Below are 23,937 nucleotides of genomic sequence, written 5' to 3' on the forward strand. Positions count from 1 at the left end.
TTTAAAGAACTTCCTCCTAACATCCAGTTTCAATCTCCCCTCTGCCAGTTTAAACCCATTCCTCCTCCTCCTCCTCCTCCTCCTCCTCCTCCTCCTCCTCCTCCTCCTCCTCCTCCTCCTCCTCCTCCTCCTCCTCCTCCTCCTCCTCCTGTCATTACCAGACCTTGTCAAAAGTCCCTCCCCAGCCTTCCTGTAGCCCACTTCAGAGCCTGCAAGGTCTCAAGGTCTCCTTGAATCCTTCTCTTCTCCAGGCTGCACAGCCCCAACTCTCTCAGCCTGCCCTCAGAGCAGAGCTGCTGCAGCCCTCTCAGCATCTTGGTGGCCTCCTCTGGACTCCCAGAATCAATCCTAAGAACATAAATCCAGCATCAGGTCATTTTCCACGCTCAGGGCAGCGTGGAACACTTGTCAGACTCAGCTTGGCAGGATGCAGCACCAGCTCAGTTCAACTCTACTATGTCCTAGACAGGTTGAAGCAGATGATCCTTGGGGTCCCTTCCAGCCTGGCACTCAGTGAGTCTCTGCTGCCGAGCTCTGGGTGTCAGCCTGCAGGCAAAGCACAAATCCTCTCTTCTTACCTCACTAAGTGACTAGAACAAATTAATAGCATTAAAGATCCCAGGATGTCACAGAGGACGAGCAGAGTGCTGATGTGATTCTCCTGGCAAAGGCCCAGGGCAGGTAATTAGCCTCTTGCCTCCCTCCATTTGCTCTGCGTGGGTGCTGGCTTGGCCATTTCATCTGCCAGTCCCTTGCAAGCCCCCCCCCCCAAAAGCCAAACACGAGGATGCCTTTAAGGATTGTTCTGCTGCCTCCTTGACAAAAACATGCCTGATGTCAAGCTGCATCTCTGCCTGGAGATCAGCATTCAAGGCAGCAATGTGTTGGAGCACTCATCTGTGATTGTTTACATCAAGCACTGACCAAACAGCTGACAAAACCTCTTTGTGGGGCTGGGGCTGGGGGGAGGGCAGCCTGGAAAGTGTTGCCTCCATTTCAGTGTAAGCAGCGATGTAAAAGCAGGATCTTGCTTGGCTGTCTACAAAGAGAGACACAAAGAACTTGCCAGAGAGTCATAGAATTGTTTAGGTTGCCTGCAGCAGAGGAGGCTCAGGGCAGAGCTCATTGCTGCCTGCAGCTGCCTGCAGGGAGGCTGTAGCCAGGTGGGGTTGGGCTCTGCTGCCAGGCAGCCAGCAACAGAACAAGGGGACACAACCTGAAGCTGTGCCAGGGCAGGTCTAGGCTGGATGTTGTTAGGAAGTTGTTGTCAGAGAGAGTGATTGGCATTGGAATGGGCTGCCCAGGGAGGTGGTGGAGTGGCTGTGGCTGGAGGTGTTGCAGCCAAGCCTGGCTGGGGCACTTAGTGCCATGGTCTGGTTGGTTGGGCAGGGCTGGGTGCTAGGTTGGGCTGGCTGAGCTTGGAGCTCTCTGCCAACCTGCTTGGTTCTCTGATTCTATGTTTCTACTGCATTTCCTCTTGCACCTTGAAGTACTTTGTTTTGATTACCTAATAGAAAGCAGCATAGGAAAAAAAAAAATCCCCACACCAAAACCCCAACCCAACCCAACCAGACACCAACCCCCCCCAAGTTTATTACAAATAGACAATTTCCAAGGTTAAAAAAAATAAACAGCAAAACCACCAAAAAAAAAAAAAAATCCCAAACCAAACTTCATTCTGAACTAAGAGAGCATAAATTCTCTCCTGAGTACCTCTCTCCTTCTCTTCAGAGGGAGGCAAAGATAAGTGCCTGCCTTTGCTGCCTCAGGAAATTATGTAAAGCTTGGTGAGCTGCATCCAGGCCACAGCTGGCCACAAGTGATGGCATTCATAGAATCATAGAATCAGTCAGGGCTGGAAGGGAGCACAAGGAGCAGCCAGTTCCAAGTCCCCTGCCATGCCCAGGGACACCCTACCCTAGAGCAGGCTGCACACAGCCTCAGCCAGCCTGGCCTCAAACACCTCCAGCCATGGGGCCTCAACCCCCTCCCTGGGCAACCCATTCCAGCCTCTCACCACTCTCCTGCTCAACAACTTCCTCCTCACCTCCAGCCTCACTCTCCCCACCTCCACCTTTGCTCCATTCCCTCCACTCCTGACACTCCCTCACAGCCTCAAAAGTCCCTCCCCAGCTTTTTTGGAGCCCCCTTCAGATCCTGCAAGGCCACAAGAAGGTCCCCTGGGAGCCTCCTCTGCTCCAGCCTGCACAGCCCCAACTCTTTCAGGCTGTGCTCACAGCAGAGCTGCTGCAGCCTCTCAGCATCCTCCTGGCCCTGCTCTGGACACTCTCCAGCATCTCCACAGCTCTCTTGTCCCAGGGGCTCCAGAACTGGATGCAGGACTCCAGGTGGGGTCTCACCTTCTCCATTCACCTTCTCCAACTAACACTATGCTTGCTCAAGAGCAGGAATTCACAGTATCACAGTATCATCAGGCTTGGAAGAGACCTCACAGATCATCAAGTCCAACCCTTTAGCACAGAGCTCAAGGCCAGACCATGGCACCAAGTGCCACGTCCAACCTTGCAGGAGGAAGCTGCAATCATATTCCCATCCATGATAAACACCTGGATGATTTTCCCAGAGCCAAGGCTCAGCCTGCTTTCTAAACTAACAGCTTCTGGATTAACCTGCAGAGTGATCAAAGCCAAACTGCAGCTGAAAGCTGAGGCTGAGCTGATCAGAACTGTGAAACTCCACAATGAAGCTATTTACACCTAAACCCACTGCTCCTCTGACAGGTGTCTCTCTTTGACCTATTGCTGCCACCAGCTTTAAGGATGAGATGAAGCCAGCTGCAATGAATCCCACCCCTACTGTGCTCCATCAAGGTCTCTGTGTTCCTCTATTTAGGTGCCAGCTTTCAGGCTGCTCTTCTTGCTGGTGCTGCTTGGTAGCTGTTCCCTGCACACAGCAGTTAGAGAAGTGCAACTGCTTCCAGCTCATAGAATCAAGCAGGTTGGAAGAGACCTCCAAGCTCATCCAGCCCAACCTATCCCCCAGCCCTATCCAGTCAACCAGACCATGGCACTAAGTGCCTCATCCAGGCTTTTCCTGAACACCTCCAGGGATGGTGACTCCACCACCTCCCTGGGCAGCCCATTCCAATGCCAATCACTCTCTCTGGGAAGAACTCACATCTACTGCTTTGGCTTTCAGCTCAGGAGGAACATAAAGAGCAGAGGTGGACAAGCAAATGTCTGTAAAGATGGAGCAAGAGCCAGGCTGGTGTAAGGGAAGAGCAAGAACAGGAGGGAAGCCAAACACTGTGACTGGATTTAGAAGCCCCCCCCAGGCTCCTGAGCTCTCACCCAGCACTTCCAAGTGGGATTAAGGTAAAGTGAAATGAGGCAATGTAAGATGTGGCTGCTGCTGCTCTCCAAATCTGGCAGCCCTCTGTGCTTCAGAGCATCTCTCCAAGGTATTCTCTTGCAGGCCCCAGGCTTGGGGGTTTATTTTGGAGGAGTCAGTCATGCTGCAGCTGTTCCTCCTGCTCCCAGCAGCAGCTGCTGGAGAAGCAGAAATGTGCTCTTCAGTGAGTCATGCAGGATTCCAAACCCAGCTTGGTTTTGAACTTGCCAGGATGACTGCCTACAGCACAGGCAAAAGAAAGTCTATCACTCCTTGACCCCAGTTGGTAAAGTTACTCCTTAATGATGCAGCTCTAAACAGCTTAGTCCTGCCCCACTGTGACTCAAGAGTTTTCTGAGGTGTGCCCTCAGCAAGGTGGGCAGAGAGGTTACAGGGCTAGGAGTCAGCCCCTGAGCCAGCAGAGCAAGCCCAGAGATGATGCCAAGACTTCACTGACAGATTCTCAGCCCCAGCATGCTGCTGAAGCTGTGCCAAGGCACAGAGCACAGCATGGCACAGGAGGGGTTGTGTGGTGGGCAAAGTCAGGAAGGGATTGAGTGGGTTTAAGGCCTCTTGAGGTTGGTCAAGATGGGCTGCCAGGGCAAACTGCTGACCCAAAGGGCAGTAAAGGTGGGAAGGGGCTTTTCACCAGGGCTTGTGGTGTTAGGATGAGAGGCAGTGGATTGAAGCTTGAGGAGGGCAGATTGAGACTGGAGATGAGGAAGAAATTCTTGGCAGTGAGGGTGGAATGAAACTGGCACAGGTTGCCCAGGGAGGTTGTGGAGCACAGAGAGGGAGGGTGAGGAGACACTGGCACAGGTTGCCCAGGGAGGATGTGGAGCACAGAGAGGGAGAGTGAGGAGACACTGGCACAGGTTGGGCAGGGAGGTTGTGGAGCACAGAGAGGGAGGGTGAGGAGACACTGGCACAGGTTGCCCAGGGAGGTTGTGGAGCACAGAGAGGGAGGGTGAGGAGACACTGGCACAGGTTGGCCAGGGAGGTTGTGGAGCACAGAGAGGGAGGGTGAGGAGACACTGGCACAGGATGCCCAGGGAGGATGTGGAGCACAGAGAGGGAGGGTGAGGAGACATTGGCACAGGTTGCCCAGGGAGGTTGAGGAGACACTGGCACAGGTTTGCCCAGGGAGGTTGTGGAGCACAGAAGCACAGAATGTGATCAAAGATCACATTCTGTGCTTCTGTGCTCCACAACCTCCCTGAAGGTGTTCAAGTCCAGGCTGGATGATGCCTTGAGCAACCTGGGGCTGGTGGAAGGTGTCCCTGCCCATGTCAGGGGGTTGGCACTAGGATGATCTTGAAGGTCCCTTCCAACTGAAAGACTCTGAGTCCACGAATCTGTGGAAGGGGTGGCAGGAATGCAGAGCCCAGCAATGGAAGTCTGCAGGATAGTGAGGATTGATGTGAAGCTGGAAAGCAAGAGGGGGTCGAGTAGTGGAATGTGGCATGGCTGAGCCAGGCTGCTCTGTGCAGATAATCAATGCAATATGAGGCCATGAGCCAGGCAGAGCAGAGGAGCAGGGAAGAGTTTTCAGTCAGACTGCAAGCAGTGAGTTTGGTTGTTCCTCTCAGAGGAGTTTTATGAAGTGGAAAGGGGGAAAAGATTTCTCAAACAGGAAAGCATAAAATAAAATGACCTGGCCTGGAATGGTCCTTTTATTTAGACCACTACCAGCCAAGCAGTGGAGGGAATTGGGGCTGTTGAGTCTGGAGAGGAGAAGGCTCCCAGGTGACCTTATTGTGGCCTTTCAGTATCTGAAAGGGGCTAGAGGAAAACTGGGGAGGGACTTTTTAGGCTGTCAGGGAGCGATAGGACTGGGGGGGAAATGGAACAAAGCTGGAAATGAGTAGATTCAGACTGGATATTAGGAAGAAGTTGTTCAGCATGAGGGTGGTGAGAGCCTGGAAAGAGTTGTCCAGGGAGCTGGTGGAAGCCTCATCCCTGGAGGTATCCAAGGCCAGGCTGGAAGCCCCATCCCTGGAGGTGTTTAAGACCAGGCTGGAAACCCCATCCCTGGAGGTATCCAAGGCCAGGCTGGAAACCCCATCCCTGGAGGTATCCAAGGCCAGGCTGGAAGCCTCATCCCTGGAGGTGTTTAAGACCAGGCTGGAAACCCCATCCCTGGAGGTATCCAAGGCCAGGCTGGAAGCCTCATCCCTGGAGGTGTTTAAGACCAGGCTGGAAGCCTCATCCCTGGAGATATCCAAGGCCAGGCTGGAAGCCTCATCCCTGGAGGTATCCAAGGCCAGGCTGGAAGCCTCATCCCTGGAGGTATCCAAGGCCAAGCTGGAAGCCTCATCCCTGGAGGTGTCCAAGGCCAAGCTGGAAGCCTCATCCCTGGAGGTATCCAAGGCCAGGCTGGAAACCTCATCCCTGGAGGTATCCAAGGCCAGGCTGGAAACCTCATCCCTGGAGGTATCCAAGGCCAGGTTGGATGAGGCTGTAGCCAGCCTGCTCTAGTGTGACTGTGTCCCTGCCCATGGCAGGGGGATCTGAACTGGCAACTCCTTGTGGTCTCTTCCAACCTTGAGTGATTCTATGATAAATTCATTAATCCATTTGAGCACTAAACAAATACAGTAAAGGATTTTGTTAGATGCCCTTTAAATGGGATTTGACACCAGCATTGTTCCTCTCAGCCTTAAATGTTTCTGCATGGCAGCTTTCTGCTAGGCAGCCTGGAATGTCATTAGAAGTCCTCCCTTGTTCACAGCTTCCCCAGGTAGTTCAAATCTTGCTTTTGGAAACAGCAACAAACAATTAACCAACTAAAGCAAAATGATTTTGTGTGTTTTGACACAAAAGTGTAATTCAGCTCAAGTGCTTTTCTCTCCTGCTAGTGGAATGAAAACACAGGCTGTAGGCTACCCCTGGAGGAGAGAAATGCTGCACCTCCAATCCCTTTGCTTGAGATCATAGCATCAACCAGGTTGGAAGAGACCTCCAAGATCAACCAGTCCAATCAAGTGCCCCATTTCAGGCCATCTCCTCTCCTTCTATCATCATAAAATCAACCAGGTTGGAAGAGACCTCCAAGATCACCCAGTCCAATCAAGTGCCCCATTTCAGGCCATCTCCTCTCCTTCTATTACCACAGAATAAATCAGGTTGGAAGTGACCTCCAAGATCATCCAGTCCAACCAAATGACCAATTCAGGCCATCTCCTCTCCTTCTATCATCATAGAATCAACCAGGCTGGAAGAGACCTCCAAGATCATCCAGTCCAACCAAATGGCCCCATTTCAGGCCATCTCCTCTCCTTCTATTACCACAGAATAAATCAGGTTGGAAGAGACCTCCAAGATCATCCAGTCCAACCAAATGGCCCCATTTCAGGCCATCTCCTCTCCTTCTATCACCACAGAATAAACCAGGTTGGAAGAGACCTCCAAGATCATCCAGTCCAACCAAATGCCCCATTTCAGGCCATCTCCTCTCCTTCTATTACCACAGAATAAATCAGGTTGGAAGAGACCTCCAAGATCATCCAGTCCAACCAAATGGCCCATTTCAGGTCATCTCCTCTCCTATCATCATGGAATCAACCAGGTTGGAAGAGACCTCCAAGATTATCCAGTCCAACCAAATGGCCCAGCCCTATCCAGTCATATACTAGGGAGAAGAGGCCAACCCAATCTCACTCCTATCAGGGAGCTGCAGAGATCTCCCTTCAGCCTCTTCTTCTCCAGATTCCCTCAGCTGCTCCTCATAGTTGATCTCTTCCCCTAGAAAGCACAGATCCCAAAGTTGGGAGATACTAGGATTGAGTTCAGCCAAGAAAGGAGAAGGCTCTGGGGAGAACTCAGAGCTGTATTTCAGTACCTGAAGCTACAGGCAGGCTGGGGAGGGACAGTGTGGAAGAGCTTGGAGGGATAGAATGAGAGGCAGTGGTTTGGAACTGGAGAAGGGCAGAGTCAGGTTGGACATCAGAAGGAAATTTGGTGATCCTGAAGGGTCTTTTCCAACCTGGATGCTTCTGTGATTCTGTGAAGTTCTGCACAAGGAGGGTGGTGAGACATTGGCACAGGTTAGCCAGAGAGGTGGTGGAAGCTCTACCCCTGGAGACACTGGCACAGGTTACCCAGAGAGGTGGTGGAAGCCCTATCCCTGGAGACATTGGCACAGGTTAGTCAGAGAGGTGGTGGAAGCTCTATCCCTGGAGACACTGGCACAGGTTAGCCAGAGAGGTGGTGGAAGCTCTATCCCTGGAGACACTGGCACAGGTTACCCAGAGAGGTGGTGGAAGCCCTATCCCTGGAGACATTGGCACAGGTTAGTCAGAGAGGTGGTGGAAGCTCTATCCCTGGAGACACTGGCACAGGTTACCCAGAGAGGTGGTGGAAGCCCTATCCCTGGAGACATTGGCACAGGTTAGTCAGAGAGGTGGTGGAAGCTCTATCCCTGGAGACACTGGCACAGGTTACCCAGAGAGGTGGTGGAAGCCCTAGAGACACCCAAGATCAAGCTTCATGTGGCCCTAAACAACCTGCTGGAGACCTCTCTATAGGGGTGCTGGCCAAGATTACCTTTGAGGTTCACTTCCAACCAGGTGAAATACTGTGTGCAGTTCTGGGGCCCTCAACACAAGAGGGACATGGAACTGCTGGAGCCAGTGCAGAGGAGGCCACCAAGATGCTGAGAGGGCTGCAGCAGCTCTGCTCTGAGCACAGGCTGAGAGAGTTGGAGCTGTGCAGCCTGGAGAAGAGAAGGCTTGGAGGAGACCTTGGAGTGGCCTTCCAGGATCTGAAGGGGACCTATAGGAAGGCTGTGGAGGGACTATTGACAAGGTCTGGTAATGAGAGGAGGAGGAGGAATGGGTTTAAAGTGGAGGAGGGGAGATTGAAACTGGATGTCAGGAAAGGGTTCTCTGCAGTGAGGATGAGGAGACACTGGCACAGGTTGCCCAGGGAGGATGTGGAGCACAGAGAGGGAGGGTGAGGAGACACTGGCACAGGTTGGCCAGGGAGGTGTCCAAGGCCAGGCTGGATGAAGCCTTGAGCAACCTGTTCTAGTGGGAGGTGTCCCTGCCTATGGCAGAGGGTTGGAGCTGGCTGAGCTTTGAGGTCCCTTCCAACCCAAACCATTCTATGACTCCCTGAAGCAAGGCTCTTAGCAATTCCTGTCCGTGTGGGGAGGTGCTGGAGGAGCACAGTTAAGCCATGATGGTCTGAAATGAGCTTTGATTGCAATGCCAGCCTAGATCAGACTCTGGCTTTTCATCCTCACTGTTTTTTCTGTACACCCAGGGCTGATCCCTTTTGGTACTGTGCCCCAGCACCCACCACCTCTCAGATCTCTGCAGGAAGAAGAGTTGCTGCTGTGGGTGGTGGGGGGAGGAAAGAGGTTGAATGGCAACACCTGTGTGTGCACACAGCAGCTTTGATGCACTCAGGTGAAAGTGGTTGGAGGGTGGGTGTGAACCAGGTGAAGGGAGTCCTGGCATCAGTGGTTAGAAGGGTGGTGAAGCTGGTGAGGACCTGGAGAACAGGTCTGGTGAGGAGCAGCTGAGGGAACTGGGGTTCTTCAAGCCTGGAGGAGGCTGAGGGCAAAACCTCATTGCTCTCTACAGCTCTCTGAAAGGAGGCTGCAGTGAGGTGGGGGTTGGGATCTGCTCCCTAGAATCAAGTGATAGAAGCAGAGGAGATGGCCTGAAATTGTGCCAGGGGAGGGTTAGGTTGGAGATGAGGACAAATTTGTTTGCTGCAAGACTGCTTAGGACTTGGCAAAGGCCACCCAGCGAGGTGGTGGAGTCACCATGCCTGGAGGGGTTCAGGGACATGGTTTGGTGGCATCGGGTTGATGTAAGGACAGGAGGAGGAGGAGGAATGGGTTTAAACTGGCAGAGGGGAGATTGAAACTGGATGTTAAGGAAGTAGTTCTTTGCAGTGAGGGTGGTGAGACACTGGCACAGGTTGGCCAGGGAGGTTGTGGAGCACAGAGAGGGAGGGTGAGGAGACACTGGCACAGGTTGGCCAGGGAGGTTGTGGAGCACAGAGAGGGAGGGTGAGGAGACACTGGCACAGGCTGCCCAGGGAGGTTGTGGAGCACAGAAGCACAGAATGTGATCAAAGATCACATTCTGTGCTTCTGTGCTCCACAACCTCCCTGGAGGTGTTCAGGACCAGGCTGGATGAGACCTTGAGCGACCTGTTCCAATGGGAGGTGTCCCTGCTCATGGCAGGGGCTTGGAACTGGCTGAGCTTTGAGGTCCCTTCCAACCTAAACCATTCGATGTTGGACTCCATCTCGGGAGTTCTTTTCCACTGAAGTGGACAACCTGCTGCAGAGCCAAGTCTCCAGGGCGCATCTGTTCCCTGGCAGGGGCAAAACGGTGCCTGCGAGGGCTGGGTGTCAGCCTGCAGCTGCATGTGCCCCGTGGGTTCCGAGCCAGCTCCTGCAGCGACGGCACAAAACCTCCTCCGAAGAGCAGGCAGTTAGCGACCTGCTCTTCCCCTTGCCCTCTTCACTTCCCACCTGCCCTCCCGCAGGTGCTGGCCGAACCTCCACGTCCACATTCCCTCCGCCAGCGACTCCCTCAGTCCATTTTTGGCTACGAACTACCTCGACGCCGCCACCACCACCGCTCTGCCCCGCGATGCTCCTCCGCGTCCGCTAACCACCGGGGCCCCGCCGAGCCGGCTCCGCGATTCCGCACCGCGTTTCGCAAGCGCCCGGCAGCTCTCCCTCAGCCCCGCTGCGTGCGGACTGCGCTGTACTATTTGAGGCGGGCGCGGGTGGAAGAACACGGCGGTGCCAGCCGGCCGCGGCGCGGGGCCGGCGGCGGTGGCGGCGGCGGCGCAGGGATCCGGGCCGCGGTGCTGAGGCCGCCTGTCAGTCAGAGCGGCGGCGCCGGGACGCGGCCGGCAGAAGGCGGTGCAGGGGACTACGCGCGGTAACGGAGCCGGAGCGCGGCCGGCAGCGGGAAGGAGCAGCGGCGAAGGGGGAAACGCGGGGAGGAGAAGGAAAAAAAAACCCCAAACCCCAAGCCACCAAAACATAAAAGAAAGGAAGAAGGAAAAGGGGAAGGAGGGGAAAAAAAAAATAACCCCGACCCGCAAAAAGAAAACCTGCACGGAGCAGGCTGCGTCTCTGCCGACCCGCAGGAAAAAGGCTATTGCAGGAGCGGCTCTCCCCCAGCCGGCTGCGATGCTGCTGGCCACCGTACTGCCCTGGACGCTGGTTTTGCTTGGAGCCGCAGGTACGAGCGGGGCGCGGCCCTCCGGAGCTAGCTGGGGCGGGGTAGAATCGGGACCTGGCGAAGCGAACAATGGGGTCGGGCGGACCCTGTCGCCGCTGCCCTGCCGCTGAGGCTTGCCGGGGGGGAGACGGTTTGCGCTGCGGGGTTCCCCCCCCATCCCACCCCGCCTTGCTGACCGCGCCCGGTGTGCGTGCTCGGGTAGCTGTTGGGTGTACATTGTTCGTTGTCGAGGGAGCCGGAGGGGAAAGATGGTTCGGGCAGTGCCAATTTGACAGCAGAAAGCGGAGGGATTGGGGGGGTGCCTATGTGCGAAGGGTGAGAACGAGCGAGCGGCTTGCGCTGCGCCCTGGCGCTGCTGTCCGCGGCTGCGACGGCAGCAATCGCTCACCCCGCGGGGAGTCCGTCTCCCCGGGGTTGGGCTTTCGGTGTGCAGAGAGCCCCAGACAATGGAGATGGGGAAGGAGGAGGTGAGCGGAGCGGGGAGGATGCTACGTGCGCGGTGCTAATGGTGTCGCCGTGCGAGGAGGCGGCGGATTTTCGTGGTCGCGTCAGTTTCATTGTGAATGTTGGAGATGCTGCTGCGCTACGCGGCGGTGTCCGCCTCCGCCCCCGCCCATCCGCCCTCCTTCTTGCGAGCGCTGCATGTGCGGGGCAGAGATTGCAGGCGAGGCGAGGCGGGGAGCGGTGCGGCTGCGGTTAAAGGCGGGGGTTAGAGCAGGGCGGAGAGGAGAATGGCCGCGGCGCTGCGGGAAGGTTGCGGAGGGGCTCCCGGTCGGCGGCGGAGCGGGGCCTGGGCTTCGCCCTGCTGCCGTTAAGGGAGCGGCAGGCGGCGACAGCGGCCAATTGGGAGCAGGCGGCCCCGGGCGGGAGCGGCCGTTAGCCGCTGGGGTCGCCAACGCCCGTAGCGGTGCCGGTGCCGCCCGGGCCGCGCCGCGCCGCTCCGCCCACCGTGGCTGGGTGCGGTCTCGGCCACACCTGTGCTGGTACCGCCTCTCCGCCGGCGGCACCGGCCAGGGCTTCCAGCCGGCGGTGAGCCTCGCCGTGTCCTGCCCCGTGCTCGGCGCTGTCCTCACCTGCACCCGCCGGGAAGGGTTCCCCAGAGCCTTCTGCGCCCGTTCTTGGCTGTGTCACTCAGGTCCTCTCCTACAGGTCCTCAAACCGCTTCTCCCCCTCCTCCTTTGCAAGCGTCGTGAGCCGAAGCACCCACACTGCCCCTGCTGCCCTAAGCTCCGAGCTGTCATTGCCTTCTCGCAGCCCCTCTTCAGCTCATCCTTCCGCGCCCCTTTGCTGATCGCTGCCGCCTTCAGCTCACTAAAGCTCCCTCCTCTGCAGGTCGCCGCTGCCGCAGGGTAGCTTCTCTACCTCTTTCAGGTCCTCGCAACCTACCCAAGTGCCCTGCTCCTTCTCATCGCTGCTACTGCAGACCCCACGGCGGCACAGCTGCTTCTCACCCTTCCCTTCAGCTCTGCCCTTTAGCTCCTCGCATCCTCCTTCCCACCGCGCCCGTTCCTTATCTCCCGAGGCTGTTACTCCTGCTTGTAGCCCTGTCTGCCGGCACAGTAACAATTACTATCTGGTGGCTCAATTCCAGCTCCTGTCATGGCAGACCATTGCCACCAGTGTGCTCAAGTCTGTTGCTAAATCGAGCCACCTGTTTAACATCAGCACAACACCTCGCCTTAACGATCCGCAGCCCTCCCTTGCTCTAAGCACTGCTGGAGAGCTTCTCTGTGTTGTAATCTCTTAAAATCGTATTGCTCTTTGTGGCTTTTTTTTTTGGGGGGGGGTGGGGAGCACACACACATATTGCCAGCACAGGTTTTTCACCCTAGCCAGCTCTGCATCTGGCACAGCCACACCCTCTGGTCACCATCCCTGTTCTTATCTCAGCCATTAGAAGATGCCAGGCTCTGTGATTCCGTGGCTTGTGCCTCTCTGACACACACTCAGTGTTGGGGGGGGTAGAATAAAGCTTTCCCCTCCCCAGCCCCTTTTCCCAGGGGAAATAGCTGGAAGTTAGCAAAGCAAAATTCTCTGTGTTGCACCCTCTGATCACCATCCCTGTTCTTATCTCAGCCATTATAAGATGCCAGGCTCTGTGATTCCATGGCTTGTGCCTCTCTGACACACACTCAGTGTTGGGGGGGGGTAGAATAAAGCTTTCCCCTCAACCCCTTTTCTCAGGGGAAGTAGCTGGATGTTAGCAAAGCAAAATTCTCTGTGTTGCACCCTCTGATCACCATCCCTGTTCTTATCTCAGCCATTATAAGATGCCAGGCTCTGTGATTCCATGGCTTGTGCCTCTCTGACACACACTCAGTGTTGGGGGCGGATAGAATAAAACTTTCTCCTCCCCATCCCCTTTTCCCAGGGGAAATAGCTGGAAGTTAGCAAAGCAAAATTCTCTGTTGCACCCTCTGATCACCATCCCTGTTCTTATCTCAGCCATTATAAGATGCCAGGCTCTGTGATTCCATGGCTTGTGCCTCTCTGACACACACTCAGTGTTGGGGGGGGATAGAATAAAACTTTCTCCTCCCCATCCCCTTTTCCCAGGGGAAGTAGCTGGATGTTAGCAAAGCAAAATTCTCTGTTGCACCCTCTGATCACCATCCCTGTTCTTATCTCAGCCATTATAAGATGCCAGGCTCTGTGATTCCATGGCTTGTGCCTGTCTGACACACACTCAGCTCTGGGAGGGAAGAATAAAGCTTTCTACCCCAAGAATAAAGCTGTTCCCCTCTTTTTCCAGGGGAAATAGCTGGAAGTTAGCAAAGAAATAATTCTCTCTGTTGTCATCTGTTGCCCCCACTCAAGTCCATGTTTATCCAATAATAATAATGATGAACGTGTAGAGTGCCTGGGGAGCTGCACAGCTGGAAGTGGCCTGTTAAATCAGCAGCAAATGGAGAACACAGCCCCCAGATAAAATATTAAACAGCCAGAACAAAGCAGCAGCAGTGGCTATGGTCAGAGCAGCACCTCAGTGCTGCTTTCCATGCTGAAGGATGCTTTGGTCCTCTAAAGCTGACCCATTTTTGTCTTGTTTGCCCACTACGGGGGTGGGGGAGAAAGGTTGTTGCTTTGGGAGCTGGGATGTCGAGGTGGCAGTGAAAAAGGGGGAGCAGCTATGGTGATGGTGATAAAGAAACCCCAGCTCTAGCTTTACAGTGAGAGGAGACAAGAGATAGATGCTCATTAGGGAGGGATCCCTGCAGAAACTGCTGGCTGAGCAATACTTCTGTGGTGGCTTCACATCTCTGAGGGGGGATTCCACCTTTTGTGTGTGTTCCTGTGGTCTCTCTGAGTGGTGCTTTTATTTAATCTCCTATTATCTCATCGTTTCCAGGCTGATTTATAGATAAGCACAGCAGATGGCTCATCTCCATTTCCATACCAACAACTATCAGTCCTTAAACAGCAGTGTTTGCTATAAACTCCATCCTCTTGCTAGGGATGAACTTGGGAAGCCCTGACCCGGTTGATAGCTTTTTTTTTTGGGGGGGGGGGGGGTTATTTTGTTGGCTTTTGTGTGATTCTTCTAAAATTCATGTTGTTTTTTAAGCATATTTAACAGTAATTCCACAACTATCCACTTTTAACATGTTTTAAAGCTCGTGGCTGCTCTCCAGACTTGAAAGTGCCTTTACTTTTCTTGGCTCAGCTCCAGAAACATGTTTTAAGGGTAGGCTTTCCTGCTCTTAAGCATGAAGAAATCGGTTTGCTGTTGATACGGAGTGGTTTGGTTGTTTTCTTGGTGTGGGGGGAGTCTGTGTCGATTTGTTTGCTTGTTTTTTCTTGATGTGGGGAGGGCAGCTGGGTGGTGATGCCAGGGGTTTGCCTCGAGTGGCTGGCAGGAAAGCAGAACCAATTGATGGGAGGAGGAGGAGGAGGAGGAGGAGGGGGATACTGCATCTGCTGCCATCAGTCTGCAAGGGACAGCAAAATAGCTTTAGTAAGAGACAAAAGCAGGTTTTATTTCCTTATTTCAAAGGCCATCCTGCACTTTCAGTCTTTCTCTGGCACAGCTGGTGGTGCTATCTAGAGGATGCCCAGCTCCAAGGAGGGGGGGGGGGGGGGTTGGTTGGTGTCCTTCGGTGGCTTCTGAAGCATGGCTTTTGCAAGGCGATTTGCTTTGTCGTTAACCCTTCTGTGGTTCTCTTAACTCACCACTTGCAAACACTAAGGTGCTCTGAGCCTGTAGGGGAAGCTGTTTGCTTTGGAAGCCTCTGTCACAGCTTTTCTACAAGGAAAAAGTGAAGTAGGAGCCCTGGCAGAGTTTCCCAGGTGCAGTGTAAAGATAGTGCCGGTGATGTTTGACCTACAACAGCTTTTGTTCCTTTCTACAACGGGGAGGATGTCTGAAGATGTGGCAGCAGTGTGCCCAGGTGGCCAAGAGAGCCAATGGCATCCTGGGCTGGCTCAGGAGCAGTGTGGGCAGCAGGACAAGGGAGGTTCTTCTGCCCCTGTGCTCAGCACTGCTCAGGCCACACCTTGAGTGCTGTGTCCAGTTCTGGGCCCCTCCATTGCAGAGAGTTGTTGAGGTGCTGGAAGGCATTGAGAGAAGGGCAACAAGGCTGGGGAGGGGCCTGGAACACAAACCCTATGAGGAGAGGCTGAGGGAGCTGGGGGGGTGCAGCCTGCAGCAGAGGAGGCTCAGGGCAGAGCTCATTGCTGCCTGCAGCTGCCTGCAGGGAGGCTGTAGCCAGGTGGGGTTGGGCTCTGCTGCCAGGCAGCCAGCAACAGAAGAAGAGGACCCAGGCTCAAGCTGTGCCAGGGCAGGTTGAGGCTGGATGTTGTTAGGAAGTTCCTGGCAGAGAGAGTGATTGGCATTGGAATGGGCTGCCCAGGGAGGTGGTGGAGTGGCTGTGGCTGGAGGTGTTGCAGCCAATCCTGTCTGGGGCACTTAGTGCCATGGTCTGGTTGGTTGGGCAGGGCTGGGTGCTAGGTTGGGCTGGCTGAGCTTGGAGCTCTCTTCCAGCCTGGCTGATCCTCTGATTCTATAAAGGGTGTGCCTGTGGAGTGAAATACAGCTCCCAAGCATCCTCCCCTGTCCTGACCGAGCTCCTTTGCGCCTGTTTTCAGAGGTCTGACTGGGTCGGTTTGCATCACAGCAGAGCTCTCGCTCCTAAAGACTAAAGAGATGGGGAGGAAGGGGGAGGAAAACAACAACACCAACAAAAAAGAGCCACCAGGCAAATAAGCTTTGAGACCTAAAAATCACAGAATCCAATTGGAAGGTCAGCTGTGTGCTGCCTCTGGCTTCTTTTGTTTAGGAGAAGGCACTTAAAGCCCCGGGTGATGCAAAGGGATGTAAATGAGGTGGGTTTGGCTGCGGTGCCCTTTCAGTTGATGGTGTCGAAACGCAGCTTCCCCACTGCAGCTGCTCATTAGGGAGGTTGCCTTTTGAAGTTCCCGTCGGAGCCAAATGGAAGCCTTTCAGCCCTTCCCAGGGGCTGGGGCAGCAGCCACCAAGGAGCAGAAAGAGATTTATTTCCCCCTTCCCCCTCTGTGCTTTTGGGTTTGTGATAGAGGATGCCTAAAATCGGTGGAAGGGCTAAAGGATGAACTGCAGATTAAAATCATTCTTTTGTTCTCCTCTGCCCTGGTCAGACCTCATCCTCAATGGTAATGTTCAGTTTTGGGGCTCCCCAGTTGAAGAGGGACAGGGATCTGCTGGAGAGGGTCCAGAGGAGGGCTGCGAGGATGATGAGGGGATTGGAGGGCATGGCTGATGAGGAGAGGCTGAGGGCCCTAGGGCTGCTTAGTCTGGAGAAGAGAAGACTGAGAGGGGATTGAATCAATGTCTATAACTATCTGAGGGTCAGGAGGGGGGGACAGGCTCTGCTCACTGCTCTCTGGGATAGGACAAGCAGCAATGGATGGAAGCTGCAGCACAGCAGGTTCCAGCTCAGCACAAGGGGGAACTTCTTGCCTGGAAGGGTCCCAGAGCCCTGGCACAGGCTGCACAGAGAGGTTGTGGAGTCTCCTTGTGTGGAGCCTTTGCAGGCCTGTCTGGATGTGTTCCTGTGTGCCCTGAGCTAGACTGGATGGTCTGGCAGTGGGGTTGGACTGGATGATCTCCTTGGGTCCCTTCCATCCTCTGCCATCCTGTGAGCCTGTGATTCCACTGGGCTGCATCAAGAGAAGTGTGGCAGCAGGTCAAGGGCCCCTCTGCACTGCTGTGGTGAGACCCCACCTGCAGTACTGCATCCAGTTCTGGAGTCTCTATTAGAAGAGAGATTTGGAGGTGCTGGAAGGTGTCCAGAGAAGGGCCATGAGGATGATCAGAGGGCTCTGCTATGAGGAGAGACTAAGGCAATTTGGGCTATTCAGCCTGGAGAAGAGAAGGCTCCAAAGAGACCTTATTGTGGCCTTCTGATATCTTAAGAGAGCTACAGGGAAGCAGAGGAGGGGATTTTTAGGGCTTCAGGTAGTGATAGGAGTGGGGGGAATGGAGTAAAACTGGAAATGAGTAGATTCAGTTTGGCTGTTAGGAAGTTCTTCACCATGAGGGTGGTGAGAGACTGGCACAGGTTTCTCAGGGAGGTGGTGGAAACCTCTCATCCCTGGAGGTGTTTAAGGCCAGGCTGTGAGCAACATGATCTAGCATGAGGTGTCCCTGCCCATTGCAGGATGGTTGGAACTGGATGATCCTTGAGGTCCCTTCCAACCCTGACAATTCTCTGATGCTAAGTCCAGCAGCTTCCACTGTCTGCAAGATGATGATGAGGTGGCAGAATGGTTTGGGTTGAAAGGGACCTTCAGCACTCCTCAGTCCCCTGGGACCTTCAGCACTCCTCAGTCCCCTGGGACCTTCAACACCCCTCAGTCCCCTGGGACCTTCAACACCCCTCAGTCCCCTGGGACCTTCGACACCCCTCAGTCCCCTGGGACCTTCAGCACCCCTCAGTCCCCTGGGACCTTCGACACCCCTCAGTCCCCTGGGACCTTCAGCACCCCCCAGGCTCCCTGGGACCTTCAGCACCCCCCAGGCTCCCTGGGACCTTCAGCACCCCCCGGCTCCCTGGGACCTTCAACACCCCCCGGCTCCCTGGGACCTTCAACACCCCCCAGCTCCCTGGAACCTTCAAGACCCCCCAGTTCCAACCCCCCTGCAGTGAATACAGTGAAGGACACCTGCAGCTTACAGACCTTGCTCTGTACAGGGTAGGTGGTGCTGCATTGGAAAATGCAAGGGCTGTCTGCTGTTGCATTTTTTTGACCTCATTACAGCCTTTGGCATCTGAAGTTGCTTTTTGCATGACAGGCAACATAGACATTGGAGGTACTTCAACAAGACCCTTCTCTGGGTAAATGTAGAATGTGAGCAGCCTTAGTCCTGATAACTTCAGATCTCCAGGCAGCTGATGATGGAAAAACTCATTTGGCAGAGTAGCTAACAATGAATTATCCTGCTAAGGAAGTGCCAACTGCTTTAAGGTCTTGGCTGCTTTCTCTGCAGAAGCACAGCTGTGGTGTATGGTCACATAGTACTGCACTTAACAGGTGATATGAAGTCCAGAAAGGAGTGATAAGGATTCTTAAGCCATCACACTTAGGTGAGTAATCAGTGTAGCTGTTTAGCAATCATTTAAACCTGGTTGTTCACAGCAGGAAACAGGGAGCTGTGCTATGGGGGAAGAAAATCAGTTGCTTGTGCCTGAAGATGTCTTAACTCTCTGCTGTGTGTTCAGAATTAGACCTCAGGTGCAAAACCAAGGGGGAGATGTTTGCAGCTCAAGTCTACAGTTGGTCACTCTCTCCACAGCACAGGCTCTGTGTTTCCTCCCTGCCCAGCTCTGGGAGGTCCTAAAGCTCTGTGAGGCTCTGACTGTCCACAGGAGCCAGTGGCAAAGTGGGCAGGAGCTGGCTTAAAGCCAGGTCACAGAAGGGCACAAAGGCAGGGCATGGCAGGAGCTGATCACAAGGTGCTGCTTGGCACCACGAAGCCTTACTCAACATTTCTATTCATCCAACAGCCTAAAACCACAGAATCACAGCAACATCAGGTTGGAAGAGCCCTCCAGGATCACCAAATCCAACCTAGACCCCTACTCTACAAGATTCACCTTAAACCCCATCCCTAAGCACCACATCCAAATGACTTTTAAACCCATCCAGGCTTGGTGACTTCACCACCTCCCTGGGCAGCTCATTCCAGTGCCTTATCCCACAACTCTTTCCACTGGCAGTTTGTGATGGCAGGGATCAAACCCTGGAGCTGTAAGGCTGCTGCAGGAAGGTGAGGAGCTTAGCTTGGAGAGGAGATGGCTAAGGGCTGACCTCATTCATGTTCATATCTATGCAAGAGGTGAGTGCCAGGAGGCTGGAGCCAGCCTCTTCTTGGTGATGGAGCCCCTGGGACAAGAGGGCTGTGGAGATGCTGGAGAGTGTCCAGAGCAGGGCCAGGAGGATGCTGAGAGGGCTGCAGCAGCTCTGCTGTGAGCACAGCCTGAAAGAGTTGGGGCTGTGCAGGCTGGAGCAGAGGAGGCTCCCAGGTGACCTTCTTGTGGCCTGCCAGGATCTGAAGTGGGCTGCAAAAAAGCTGGGGAGGGACTTTTGAGGGTGTGAGGGAGTGTTCAGAAGTGGGGGGAATGGAGCAGAGCTGGAGGTGGGGAGAGTGAGGCTGGAGGTGAGGAGGAAGTTGTTGAGCAGGAGAGTGGTGAGAGGCTGGAATGGGTTGCCCAGGGAGGTGGTTGAGGCCCCATGGCTGGAGGTGTTTGAGGCCAGGCTGGCTGAGGCTGTGTGCAGCCTGCTCTAGGGTAGGGTGTCCCTGGGCATGGCAGGGGGCTTGGGACTGGCTGCTCCTTGTGCTCCCTTCCCACCCTGACTAAGTCTGTGACTCTAAGAGCTTGGCTGTGGCACTCGGTGGCAGGCTTTGGCTGAGGTGGTGCTGTTAGCTCCTAGGCTGGACCAGATGATCTCAGAGGTCTTTTTTTTCCCCCAGCCCCATTGGCTCTGCGCTTGCAGAGGTGGCCCAAGAGATGAGCAGTCGCTTTGGGGGTGTTTACACAACGCAGGCAAATTGCTCTTCGTGTGTGGCATTTGTTGCACGATCTGATGGTTTAAAGCACAGCACCGGGGGAGAATTGAAGGGCAGCTCAGGGCTTGGAAATGCCTGTCGGTGGCTCCTCACATCCCACCGACACACAAAAGCGAGCTGCCTCCGCATCTTAATCACTGCTTCCAAAGGGAAGTTTGCCTGATTTGCATTGCGCTTGTGCTGAGCAGTCCCAGGGAAGGGGAGGAAGAAGGGGGAGGGAGGAGGAAGAAAAAGGAGGGGAAGAGGGGTGGTGGAATTGGAATTGTTGTGCTCAAAAAGGGCTTTTTTTTTCCCCCTTCCATTCAAGCGGCCAGGCTGGAAGCAGCAGAATTAGCGCAGTGTGTTGGGGCAGGACAGAGCCTTTGGGTCGCTGTTGGATGCTGAGCAGCCCTGCCTGGTCCCGGGGCTGAGCGCTGGGGGTAGGGGTAAGAGGGGAGCAGAGACTCCTGGTGCCATGTCGCCTGCAGGGTGCCAGGTAGCTTCAGGGCAAGCTGCAGATGTCTTCTCATCACCCTCCAACATTCCCTCTCCAAGCCCAGGAGGAGGGGATTGGAGCACTGCCTGGTGAGGGACCTGGGGCTGGTTAAATCCTCTCTCAGTCTTCTCTTCTCCAGCGTTTAGCAATCTCTGAGGGCTGGGGGTCAGCAGGGGGGGACAGGCTCTGCTCACTGCTCCCAGTTGAAGAGGGACAGGGATCTGCTGGAGAGGGTCCAGAGGAGGGCTGCGAGGATGATGAGGGGATTGGAGGGCATGGCTGATGAGGAGAGGCTGAGGGCCCTGGGGCTGCTTAGTCTGGAGAAGAGAAGACTGAGAGGGGATTTGATCAATGTCTGTCACTATCTGAGGGCTGAGGGTCAGCAGGGGGGGACAGGCTCTGCTCACTGCTCTCTGGGATAGGACAAGCAGCAATGGATGGAAGCTGCAGCACAGGAGGTTCCAGCTCAACACAAGGGGCAACTTCTTGCCTGGAAGGGTCCCAGAGCCCTGGCACAGGCTGCCCAGAGAGGTTGTGGAGTCTCCTTCTGTGGAGCCTCCTTCTGTGGAGCCTTCCCAGGCCTGTCTGGCTGTGTTCTGTGTGCCCTGAGCTGGATTGTGTGGTCCTGCTCTGGCAGAGGGATGAGCTCTTTGGGTCCCTCCCAGCCCCTGACATCCTCTGGCCCTGCGTGGTGGAGTGTTTAGTGCGTTGGTGAAATGAAGTGAGTCCAGGCAGGGCTCAGGAGGTTCTTCTCCCTCTCTGCTCTGCCCTGGGGCAGATCACAGCTGGAGTATTGTGTCCAGTTTTGGGATGCCAAATTTAAGAGAAACAGAGATCTGCTGGAGGGAGCCCAACAGAGAGCCATGAGGATGACTTGGGGACTTGAGACATGTCCCCATGGAGAGAGACTGAGAGCCCTGGAGGTGTTTAGTCTGGAGAAGAGAAGGCTGAGATGGGATAGGTTCAGTGTGTACAAACAGCTGATGGGTGGAGGCAAATGGAGAGGCACAATCTCTTGTTGGTGGTGCACAGTGGTAAGACAAGGAACAGTGGATGCAAACTGGGACAGAGAAGGTTTCAGCTCAAGGTGAGGAGAAACTTTAGGGGACCTACAAGAAAGAGTTGGGGCTGTGCAGGCTGGAGCAGAGGAGGCTCCCAGGTGACCTTCTTGTGGCCTTCCAAGATCTGAAAGGGGCTACAAAAAAGCTGGGGAGGGATTTTTTTGGCTGTCAGGGAGTGACAGGGCAGGGGGGAATGGAACAAAGCTGGAAATGGGAAGGTTCAGACTTTTGTGCTCCACAACCTCCCCATGGCAACCTGTGCCAGTGTCTCCTCACCCTCCCTCTCTGTGCTCCACAACCTCCCTGGCCAACCTGTGCCAGTGTCTCCTCACCCTCCCTCTCTGTGCTCCACAACCTCCCTGGGCAACCTGTGCCAGTGTCTCCTCACCCTCCCTCTCTGTGCTCCACAACCTCCCTGGGCCAACCTGTGCCAGTGTCTCCTCACCCTGACTTCCAAGACTTTCTCCTTCATCTCCAGTCTAAATTTCCCCTCCTCCAGCTTCTTTAGTCCATTCCCTCTGCTCCAATCACTCCAGCCCCTTCCTGGCTTTCCTTTAGGTCCCAGAAGGCTACTCTAAGGTCTGTATTGCTGCAAGCTGCAATGAGTTTTGCTAACCTATTTTACACCTGCTGAAACCATGAAGGATTTAATTGAAGGGGAAAATGAGCAGCCTGGTGAGGAAGCTTTTATTTTAACCCCCCACATAGGCCCTGCCTTGCTGCTCACACTGACTCATTTGACCTGCTGCTTCCAGTAATGATTTTGCTGGGGGTGGTGAGGCAGAAATATAGAATAATGTGTGTAAACAGTGAGGGTTTTTTTTCCCTGCTAGATGCTCTTTTAAATGCTGCTGCTGCTAGGATTGCAAACACTTTGCCTGTCAACCTTGCCTAGCACTTCACACTTCTTCTGCTGTAAGAGTCCAAGTTTTCCTCTTTGTCACCAGCAAGTCTCAGCACCAGCAAGTGGTGCATTCAGCTCACACCTGTCTGATTTCATTGAGTGGTTTAAGTTGGAAGGGACCTCAAAGATTGTTCAGTTCCAACCCTCCCTGCCATGGGCAGGGACAACTCCCACCAGCACAGGTTGCTCAAAGCCTCTTCCAACCTGCCCTTGAACACCTCCCTGGGCAACCTGTGCCAGTGTCTCCTCACCCTCCCTCTCTGTGCTCCTCACCCTCCCTGGGCAACCTGTGCCAGTGTCTCCTCACCCTCCCTCTCTGTGCTCCTCACCCTCCCTGGGCAACCTGTGCCAGTGCCTCCTCACCCTCCCTCTCTGTGCCCCACAACCTCCCTGGGCAACCTGTGCCAGTGTCTCCTCACCCTCCCTCTCTCTGCTCCTCACCCTCCCTGGGCAACCTGTGCCAGTGCCTCCTCACCCTCCCTCTCTGTGCCCCACAACCTCCCTGAGCAAACCTATGCCAGTGTCTCCTCACCTTCTCTCTCTGTGCTCCACAACCTCCCCTGGGCAACCTGTGCCAGTGTCTCCTCACCCTCCCTCTCTGTGCCCCACAACCTCCCTGAGCAAACCTGTGCCAGTGTCTCCTCACCCTCCCTCTCTGTGCCCCACAACCTCCCTGGGCAAACCTGTGCCAGTGTCTCCTCACCCTCACTGCCAAGAATTTCTTCCTCATCTCCATTTTCAGTCTGCCCTCCTCAAGCTTCAATCCATTCCCTCCCCTCCTATCACTCCTAGTCCCTTCCTGGCTTTCTTGTAGCCCTCTTCAGGTCCTGGAAGGTTGCTCCAAAGTCTTCTGTTCTCCATGCAGAGGCTGCCAGAGCTTTAGAGGTTAAAAAGTCTTTTTTTCCTCTCTTGATGCCTTCATTTTCCCCCCACACCTTTATGTGCTTCAAGGATGTGACCCTTTGTGAGGAGATGGTTGGTGATGTTCCCTGGCTTGCATCTTAGGCTTGCCCCCATGTTCCACTTTCCATCTTTTAATGTAGCTGTGCTAATTAGATGCTGAACCTTCAGGCTAGGTAATGAAAAGTCTCTTTTCTCTTTTCATATCCTCTTGTGGCTTGGTAGCTGGCTGCAGAGTGTCAGGTCTGGAGAATGATGAGTGCCATATTCAGAAGCTGTTGTTCTAAATTTGGGACATGTAAAGGAGCCCTGAGATGTAAAAATAGCAAATCCCACACTACAACTTCTTTTGTGTCTTGTGGGGCACTGCATTATTGATGCACCTCTGCAGTGGTTTTGTCTTCTCTTGCTCTGCAGATGCAGTTGTGATTTATTATTCATTGAGACATTCACAAGTCCTGCAAAATCTGTATCTGAAGGGGACCTACAGGAAAAGCTGGGGAGGGACTTTTTAGCCTCTCAGGGAGTGCCAGGACTAGGGGGAATGGAGTAAAGCTGGAGGTGGGGAGAGTCAGTCTTAGAGTCTTGCAGCTGGGTCAGGGCAATGCCAAGCACAACTGCAGGCTGGGCAGTGCCAGGCTGGAGAGCAGCCCTGAGCAGAGGGACTTGGGGGTGCTGCTGGAGGAGAAGCTCAGCAGGAGCCAGCAGTGTGCACTTGCAGCCCAGAAAGCCAAGCAGAGCCTGGGCTGCAGCAGCAGAAGTGTGGCCAGCAGGGCCAGGGAGGGGATTCTCCCCCTCTGCTCTGCTCTGCTCTGCTCTCCTGAGAGCCCACCTGGAGTACTGCATCCAGCTCTGGAGCCTCTGGGACAAGAGGGCTGTGGAGATGCTGCAGAGTGTCCAGAGCAGGGCCAGGAGGATGCTGAGAGGCTGCAGCAGCTCTGCTGTGAGCACAGCCTGAAAGAGTTGGGGCTGTGCAGGCTGGA

The 23,937-nt window shown here is 54.6% G+C and overlaps 1 protein-coding gene and 1 long non-coding RNA gene across 9 annotated transcripts in view; both read left to right on the plus strand.

Annotated features, from left to right (window-relative positions):
• Positions 1-3,162: 3,162 nt before the first annotated feature.
• On the plus strand, positions 3,163-10,082 carry LOC135191168 (uncharacterized). The gene is made up of 2 exons (XR_010308738.1): positions 3,163-3,335; positions 9,859-10,082. It is a non-coding gene; the product is annotated as an uncharacterized LOC135191168 (long non-coding RNA).
• A 142-nt stretch (positions 10,083-10,224) lies between these two features.
• The window catches only part of NCAM1 (neural cell adhesion molecule 1), a 119,386-nt gene continuing 105,673 nt past the window's right edge, over positions 10,225-23,937 (plus strand). For all 8 annotated transcript variants that reach the window (XM_064173218.1, XM_064173220.1, XM_064173223.1 and 5 more), the window contains exon 1: positions 10,225-10,568. In XM_064173218.1, the coding sequence (XP_064029288.1) occupies positions 10,517-10,568 (52 nt within the window). In that variant the 5' untranslated portion in view covers positions 10,225-10,516. The remainder of the gene's footprint in view (positions 10,569-23,937) is intronic.

This window comes from Pogoniulus pusillus, chromosome 38 (genome assembly GCF_015220805.1).
Source record: "Pogoniulus pusillus isolate bPogPus1 chromosome 38, bPogPus1.pri, whole genome shotgun sequence".
Lineage (NCBI taxonomy): Eukaryota > Metazoa > Chordata > Aves > Piciformes > Lybiidae > Pogoniulus > Pogoniulus pusillus.